Raw genomic sequence first — 8,017 nt, 5'->3', positions numbered from 1 at the left:
ATTTTCAGGTTGGGTTTTGCCCCATTTTGGGCTATTTTGGGGCTATTTCAGGACCGGTTTTAGGGCTGATTTGGGTCTAATTTTAAGCTATTTTTTGCCTTTTCCGTCTTATTTTGGGATGGTTTGGGGGTATTTTGGGGCCGGATTTGGGGCAAAATTCCTGCTTTTGGGGGCTATTTTTGGGCTATGTTTTTTTTTTGGGCTATTTCATGCTATTTTAGGGCTGTTTTGGGGCTATTTTCAGGCTGGGTTTTGCCGATTTCGGGCTATTTTGGGACCAGTTTTAGGCTGATTTTGGGCTGGTTTGGGTCCATTTTAAGCTGGTTTTTTGCCTATTTCTGCTATTTTGGGTCTATGTAAACCGGATGGGATCTGGTTTACACTGGGATGGGATCCAGTTTACACTGGGATGGGATCCAGTTTACACTGGGATGGACGCAGTTTATACTGGGATGGGATCCAGTTTATACTGGGATGGGATCCAGTTTACACTGGGATGGACGCAGTTTATACTGGGATGGGATCCGGTTTACACTGGGATGGGATCCGGGATCCAGTTTACACTGGGATGGACGCAGTTTATACTGGGATGGGATCCAGTTTACACTGGGATGGGATCCGGGATCCAGTTTACACTGGGATGGACGCAGTTTATACTGGGATGGGATCCAGTTTATACTGGGATGGGATCCAGTTTACACTGGGATGGACGCAGTTTATACTGGGATGGGATCCAGTTTATACTGGGATGGGATCCAGTTTACACTGGGATGGACGCAGTTTATACTGGGATGGGATCCGGGATCCCGCTCATTGCGGGCCCCCCCCCGTGGCTCCCTCCTCTTCCTCCTCTTCCTCCTCCTCCTCCTCCTCGCCCCCCCCCCCTCGCCCCCCCCCTCGGCTGCTGCCGCCGCTGGGCGCAGGCCTGGGCATAGGGGGGTCGATGGGGGGGGCGGGGGGGGGCACGAAGCTGTAGGGGCGCTGCGGGTCCAGCTGCGGGGGGGGGGGGGGGGGGGGGGGTCAGGGCACCCCAAGAGCCAAGAGGGCCCATGGGGTGCAATGGGGGGGGGCCCACTCCCAAGAGCCCCCAGTGCATCCCATAGAGCCCAGTGAATCCCAGTGCACCCCAATCCCAGCCCAGTCCCCCCCAGTCCCTCCCAGTCCCCCCCAGTCCCTCCCAATCCCATCCCATTCCCTCCCAGTCCCTTCCAATCCCATCCCAATCCCTCCCAATCCCATCCCAGTCCCCCCCAGTCACCCCCAGTCCCTCCCAGTCCCATCCCAGTCCCCCCCAGTCCCCCCCAATCCCATCCCAGTCCCTCCCAGTCCCATCCCAGTCACCCCCAGTCCCCCACAGTCCCTCCCAATCCCATCCCAATCCCATCCCAGTCCATCCCAATCCCATCCCAGTCCCCCCCAGTCCCTCCCAATCCCATCCCAGTCCCTCCCAGTCCATCCCAGTCCCCCCCAGTCCCTCCCAATCCCATCCCAGTCCATCCCAATCCTCTCCAATCCCATCCCAGTCCCTCCCAGTCCATCCCAATCCCATCCCAGTCCCCCCCAGTCCCTCCCAATCCCATCCCAGTTCCTCCCAGTCCATCCCAGTCCCCCCTAGTCCCTCCCAATCCCATCCCAGTCCATCCCAATCCTCTCCAATCCCATCCCAGTCCATCCCAGTCCCTCCCAATCCCATCCCAGTCCATCCCAATCCTCTCCAATCCCATCCCAGTCCATCCCAGTCCCTCCCAATCCCATCCCAGTCCCTCCCAATCCCATCCCAGTCCCCCCCAGTACCTGCAGGGGGTAGGTGCGGTCGGGGTCGTAGGCGCTCAGGTCCCCACAGGCCACAAAGGGGACGAGGACGCGGGTGGGGCCCGAGGGCGGGGCCAGGGCCAGGTCTGGGGGGGGGGGAGGGGCACAGAGGGAATGGGGACCCCAACCCCCCCCCCCCAGGGACCCCTCCTTGGGGACCCCCCCTTTGTGACCCCCAAACCCCCCCTTTGTGATCCCAACCCCCCCCCGTGAACCCCAAACTCCCCCTTGTGACCCCCAACACCCCCTTTGTGACCCCCCCTTTGTGATCCCAACCCCCCCCTGTGAACCCCAAACTCACCCTTGTGACCCCCAACTCCCACCTTGTGACCCCCCCTTTGTGACCCCCCCAACCCCCCCTTGTGACCCCCCCTTTGTAACCCCCAACCCCCCACTTTGTGACCCCCCTTGTGACCCCCAACCCCCCCCTTTGTGACCCCAACGCCCCCTTTGTGACCCCCAACCCCCCCCTTGGGACCCCCTTTTGAGACCCCCAACCCCCTCTTTGTGACCCCAAGCGCCCTCTTTGTGACCCCAGCCCCCCTTTGTGACCCCAACCCCCCCCTTGTGACCCCAACGCCCCCTTTGTTACCCCCAGCCCCCCCCTTGGGACCCCCCTTTGAGACCCCCAACCCCCTCTTTGTGACCCCCAAGTGCCCTCTTTGTGACCCCAGCCCCCCTTTGTGACCCCAACCCCCCCCCTTTTGTGACCCCCCCCTTTGAGCCCTCCAAACCCTCCCTTTATGACCCCCACCCCCCCCATGGCCCCCCCCATATCAGACCCCCCCCATTACCATCATCAAGCAAGGGGCTCTCCATGGAGGGCACGAAGCCCTCGGGGGGGCTGTAATCACGGCAAACCACAAAGGCCTCTGGGGGGGGACACAAAGGAGGTGAGGGGGGGGGTCCCCATAAAGTGGGGGGGTCCCCATAATGGGAGGGTCTCCATAAAGTGGGGGGTATCCCTAAAATGGGGGGGGTCCCCATAGCATGGTGGGTCCCCATACTGGGGGGGGGTCCCCATAATGGGGGGGGTCCCCATAAAGTGTGGGGGGGTCCCTATAATGGGGGGTTCCCCATAATGGCAGGGTCCCCATAAAGTGGGGGGGTCCCTATAATCGGGGGGGTCCCCACAGTGGGGGGGTCCCCATAAAGTGGGGGTTATCCCTATAATGGGGGTTCCCCATAATGGGAGGGTCCCCATAAAGTGTGGTTGGGGGTCCCTATAATGGGGGGGTCCCCATAGCATGGGGGGTCCCCATACTGGGGGGGTCCCCATAATCGGGGCGGTCCCCATAAAGTGGGGGGTATCCCTATAATGGGGGGGTCCCCATAGCATGGGGGGGGTCCCCATAAAGTGGGGGGGGGTCCCCACACCGGGGGGGTCCTCACCGATGCTGGAGTTGCGGCTGCTGCGGGGCTTGGCGCAGGTGACGCTGGGGAAGAAGAGGCGCAGTTGGGCATAGAGCAGGGTCACGTCCTTGCCCCGGAAGATCTGGGGGGGGCAAAGGGGGGGGCAAAGGGGGGGGGGGGGGGTCAAGCAGCAGCCCCCCCCCCCCCCCATTAACATGGGGGTACACCCCCCCCCCGCCCCCCCCATTGACTCACTTTAGCCACGAAGGTGCCGCCCTTCTTCAAGACGTGCGTGGTGATGGTGAGAGCCTAAAGGGGGGGGGTTGGAATAAGGGGGGGGGGCCCATAGAGTGGGGGGGGGGGCCCAAAAAGTGGGGAGACCTTATAAAGGGGAGGGGTCCCCATAAAGTGGGGGGGGGGGGCCATAAAGTGGGGGGGCCCATAAAGTAGGTGGCCACCATATAGTTGGGGGGGGGCCTAGAGTCATGGGGGTCTCCATAAAGTGGGGGGTCCCCATAGAGTGGGGGGGCCCATAAAGTGGGGGGTCCCCATAGAGTGGTTGGGTCCCTTAGAGTGGGGGGGTCCCATAAAGTGGGGGGGCCCATAAAGTGAGGGGTCCACATATAGTGGGGGGGGGGTGTCTCATATAGTTGGGGGGTCCCCATAATGGGGGGGTCCCTTAGAGGCGGGGGTCCCCATAGAGTGGGGGGGGAGCCATAAAGTGGGGGGGGTCCCCATAGAGTGGGGGGGTCATTTTGGGGGGGGGGTGGGGTTAAAGCACTCACAGCCAATAGGAGCTGAGCCTGGATGTACTCGTCCAGGTCATGGAGCCCTGTCACTGATGGGGGGGGGGATATTGGGGTTGAGGGGGGGCACTTTGACCCCCCCCCCAAAACACCCCCCCCCCCCATTACTCACCATCAGGGGCCCCATCGCAGACAACCAGGTCAGCCAAGTGCCCCTCAAAGTGGCGCCGGATCTGCTGCACTGTGGAGGCCTGGGGGCAATGGGGTAATGGGGGTGATGGGGGCAGTGAGGGCAATGGGGGTGAGGGGGGCAGTGGGGGCAATGGGGTAATGGGGGCAGTGGGGCAATGGGGGTGATGGGGGCAGTGGGGGCAATGGGGGTGAGGGGGGCAGTGGGGGCAATGGGGTAATGGGACAATGGGGGTGATGGGGGCAGTGGGGGCAATGGGGGCAGTGGGGCAATGGGGGTGATGGGGGCAATGGGGTAATGGGGTTGATGGGGGCAATGGGGGCGATGGGTCGATGGGGTAATGGGGGTGATGGGGGTGGGGGGTCTTTGGGGGGTCTATAAGTGGCTATAGGGCATCTATCGGGTGTCTATGGGGGGTCTATGGGGGTTCTATAGGGCGTCTGTGGGGTGTCTATGGCCTATCTATAGGGTATCTATAGGGTATATACGGGTTATCTATGGGGTGTCTATGGGATACCTATAGGGTATCTATGAGATGTCTATGGGGTGGCTATGGGGTACCTATGGTGTGTCTATGGGGGGTCTTTGGGGCATCTATGGCATATTTATAGGGTGTCTATAGGGTATATACGAGTTATCTACGGGGTATCTATGAGATACCTATGGGGTGTCTATGGGGTGTCTGTGAGGTATCTATGGGGTGTCTATGGGGTATCTATAGGGTGTCTATGGGGTGTCTATGGGGTGTCTATGGGGTGTCTATGGGGTATCTATGGGGTGTCTATGGGGTGTCTATGGGGTATCTATAGGGTGTCAATGGGGTCTCTATGGGGTGTCTATAGGGTGTCTATGGGGTGTCTATGGGGTGCCCATGGCCCGCCCCTGCTCCCCACCTTGGTGATGTCCCCTTGGATCTGCAGCACCCCCGGCAGCGGCGCCATGGCCTGAAGATCCACGGCCACCACCTGCGGGGGGCCTGGCCAGAGCCCCTGGGGGGGGGTGCATGGGGGGGGGGGGGGTCAGGATATGACCCCCACCCAGTGCCCCCCCCACCCCCCCCCATAGACCCCACCTCAGGTTGCGGCTCAGGACCTGGCTCCAGCTCCCTGGCGCCGCGCAGAGATCGACGGCGCGATGGACCCCTGGGGGATCCCAGTGCGTCCCAGTTCATCCCAGTGCGTCCCAGTTCATCCCAATGTATCCCACCCCAGTGCGTCCCAGTGCATCCCAGTCCATTCCAATGTATCCCACCCAGCGCATCCCAATGTATCCCACCCAGTGCATCCCAGTACATCCCAGTCCATTCCAATGTATCCCACCCAGTGCATCCCAGTGCATCCCAGTTCATCCCAATGTATCCCACCCAGTGCATCCCAATGTATCCCACCCAGTGTATCCCAGTGCGTCCCAATGTACCCCACCCAGTGCATCCCAGTGTGTCCCAGTGCATCCCAGTGTGTCCCAGTGCATCCCAGTCCATTCCAATGTATCCCACCCAGTGTGTCCCAGTGCATCCCAATGTACCCCACCCAGTGCATCCCAGTGCGTCCCAATGTATCCCACCCAGTGCGTCCCAGTTCATCCCAGTGCATCCCAATGTATCCCACCCAGTGCATCCCAGTCCATTCCAATGTATCCCACCCAGTGCATCCCAGTGCGTCCCAATGTATCCCACCCAGTGCATCCCAGTGCGTCCCAGTTCATCCCAGTCCATTGCAATGTATCCCACCCAGTGCATCCCAGTGTATCCCAGTGCATCCCAGTTCATCCCTGTCCATTCCAATGTATCCCATGCAGTGCATCCAGTCCATTCCAATGTATCCCACCCAGTGCATCCCAGTTCATCCCAATGTATCCCACCCAGTTCATCCCAATGTATCCCACCCAGTCCATTCCAATGTATCCCACCCAGTGTGTCCCAGTGCGTCCCAATGTACCCCACCCAGTGCATCCCAATGTATCCCACCCAGTCCATTCCAATGTATCCCACCCAGTGCATCCAGTGCATACCAGTGTGTCCCAGTGCATCCCAGTGTGTCCCAGTGCGTCCCAATGTACCCCACCCAGTGCATCCCAGTGTGTCCCAGTGCATCCCAGTGTGTCCCAGTGCATCCCAGTCCATTCCAATGTATCCCACCCAGTGCGTCCCAGTGCGTCCCAATCTACCCCACCCAGTGCATCCCAGTGCGTCCCAATGCATCCCAGTCCATCCCAATGTATCCCACCCAGTGCATCCCAGTGCATACCAGTGTGTCCCAGTGCATCCCAGTGTGTCCCAGTGTGTCCCAATGTACCCCACCCAGTGCATCCCAGTTCATCCCAGTTCATCCCCATGTACCCCCCCGTGCCCCCGCTCACCGTGCAGGAGCCGGAAGCGCTGCTCCAGCTGCAGCAGTTTGAAGGCGCTGCGCGCAGCGCCAGCCGTGCTCCTTGGCCAGGCGGTAATAGACATCGCGCTTGTCCCGCGAGGAGCGGCCCATGGCGCCCTGCGGCACCGGGGGGGGGGGGCCGGGGTGCTCGTGGGCAGCAACGGCACCCAGGGCACCCATTGCATCCATAGCACCCACTGCACCCAGTGCACACAGAGCACCCAGGGCACCCACTGCATCCATAGCACCCACTGCACCCAGTGCACACAGAGCACCCACTGCATCCATAGCACCCAGTGCACCCACTGCATCCAGTGCACCCATTGCACCCACTGCATCCAGTGCACACAGAGCACCCACTGCATCCATAGCACCCAGTGCACCCACTGCATCCATGGCACCCAGTGCACCCAGTGCATCCAGTGCACACAGAGCACCCAGTGCACTCACTGCATCCAGTGCACACAGAGCACCCACTGGATCCATAGCACCCAGTGCACCCACTGCATCCAGTGCACCCATTGCACCCACTGCATCCAGTGCACACAGAGCACTCAGTGCACCCAGTGCATCCAGTGCACACAGAGCACCCAGTGCACCCATTGCACCCACTGCATCCAGTGCACACAGAGCACCCAGCGCACCCACTGCATCCAGTGCACCCATTGCATCCAGTGCACACAGAGCACCCATTGCACCCAGTGCACCCATTGCACCCACTGCATCCAGTGCACCCATTGCACCCACAGCACCCATTGCACCTACTGCAACCATTGCACTCAGTGCACCCACATCACCCAGTGCACCCATTGCAACCACTGCACCCAGTCACCCGTTGCACCCATTGCAACCACTGCACCCACTGCACCCAGAGCACCCATTGCACCCAGGTCACCCATTGCACCCACAGCACCCATTGCACCTACTGCAACCATTGCACTCAGTGCACCCATTGCAACCACTGCACCCAGAGCACCCATTGCACCCACTGTACAATAGTCTCCGCCTCACTGCGCATGCGCGCCCCTCCGCAGGCAGGCCCTCCCCCCCCCCCCATGCGCACAGACCTCGCGCATGCGCACAAGCCACAATCCCCCCTTCACACACACACCCCCACACCGGACGCTCCCCCACATCTCCCCCCCCCCCCCAACTCAACCCCTGCGTTACCGGTAACGACGCTTCACGATCGGGGGCGACAAGAACCGGAGACACCGGTAAAGGAGCCGGTTGGGGGGCGGGGGGGGGGGGGGGAGATACGGAAGCGACGGGAGAAACGGGAGCCGCTGAGGAAAGCAGCGGGGCGCAAGGCGCATGCGCAGAGCCGGGACGGCGTGACGCAGCGTGCCGTGCGGCGCGTGCCGCGGTGCATGGTGGGAGTTGTAGTCCGCCGCCTGTAGCGACCGGACTCCCCCCCCACGCCCCCCAGGGCCCTATCGCCGCTCATATCGCGACACAACCGGTAACGAATGACCAAAAAAACCTCTTTATTTCCCCAAATATCAGCCCCCGGGCGCGGGGGGGGGGACGGGGGACGGAAAAGGCAC

The 8,017-nt window shown here is 61.3% G+C and overlaps 2 protein-coding genes across 3 annotated transcripts; one reads left to right on the top strand and one right to left on the bottom strand.

The window, feature by feature from the left end:
- Positions 1-557: 557 nt before the first annotated feature.
- On the bottom strand, positions 558-7,746 carry FTSJ1 (FtsJ RNA 2'-O-methyltransferase 1). Of its 2 annotated transcripts, XM_065664257.1 has the most exons (12): positions 7,641-7,746; positions 6,460-6,587; positions 5,174-5,243; positions 4,995-5,090; positions 4,084-4,162; positions 3,951-4,003; positions 3,421-3,474; positions 3,205-3,307; positions 2,607-2,684; positions 1,795-1,898; positions 775-993; positions 558-730 (listed from the first exon to the last, which is right to left on the bottom strand). In XM_065664257.1, exons 2-11 carry the CDS (start codon positions 6,579-6,581, stop codon positions 811-813), a joined length of 942 nt encoding a protein of 313 aa, XP_065520329.1. In that variant the 5' UTR covers positions 6,582-6,587; positions 7,641-7,746; the 3' UTR covers positions 558-730; positions 775-810. The 2 variants fall into 2 exon arrangements, with proteins under 2 accessions (XP_065520329.1, XP_065520328.1); XM_065664256.1 differs by having other exon boundaries at positions 558-993.
- LOC136006205 (uncharacterized) lies at positions 5,164-6,454 on the top strand (the record flags this gene model as incomplete). The annotated part of the gene is made up of 1 exon (XM_065664254.1): positions 5,164-6,454. A coding segment is annotated over exon 1 (1,158 nt), but the record flags the coding sequence as incomplete, so codon positions are not given.
- Positions 7,747-8,017: the final 271 nt, after the last annotated feature.

Source organism: Lathamus discolor, unplaced genomic scaffold (genome assembly GCF_037157495.1).
Source record: "Lathamus discolor isolate bLatDis1 unplaced genomic scaffold, bLatDis1.hap1 Scaffold_1029, whole genome shotgun sequence".
Taxonomy (NCBI): Eukaryota; Metazoa; Chordata; class Aves; order Psittaciformes; family Psittacidae; genus Lathamus; species Lathamus discolor.
The sequence above is the reverse complement of the archived record's forward strand: the minus strand, read 5'-3'. Positions and strand labels throughout refer to the sequence as shown.

What these genes read in the sequence shown, in the direction of transcription:
- FTSJ1 (XM_065664256.1), bottom strand. Translation starts at nt 6,581, where the DNA reads ATGGGCCGCTCCTCGCGGGACAAGCGCGATGTCTATTACCGCCTGGCC. An exon ending in GCGGCACCTTCGTGGCTAAA is followed by an intron (nt 3,308 to 3,420) that starts GTGAGTCAATGG and finishes TGCCCCCCCCAG; the next exon opens with ATCTTCCGGGGCAAGGACGT. An exon ending in ACCGCACCTACCCCCTGCAG is followed by an intron (nt 994 to 1,794) that starts GTACTGGGGGGG and finishes CCCCCCCCGCAG; the next exon opens with CTGGACCCGCAGCGCCCCTA.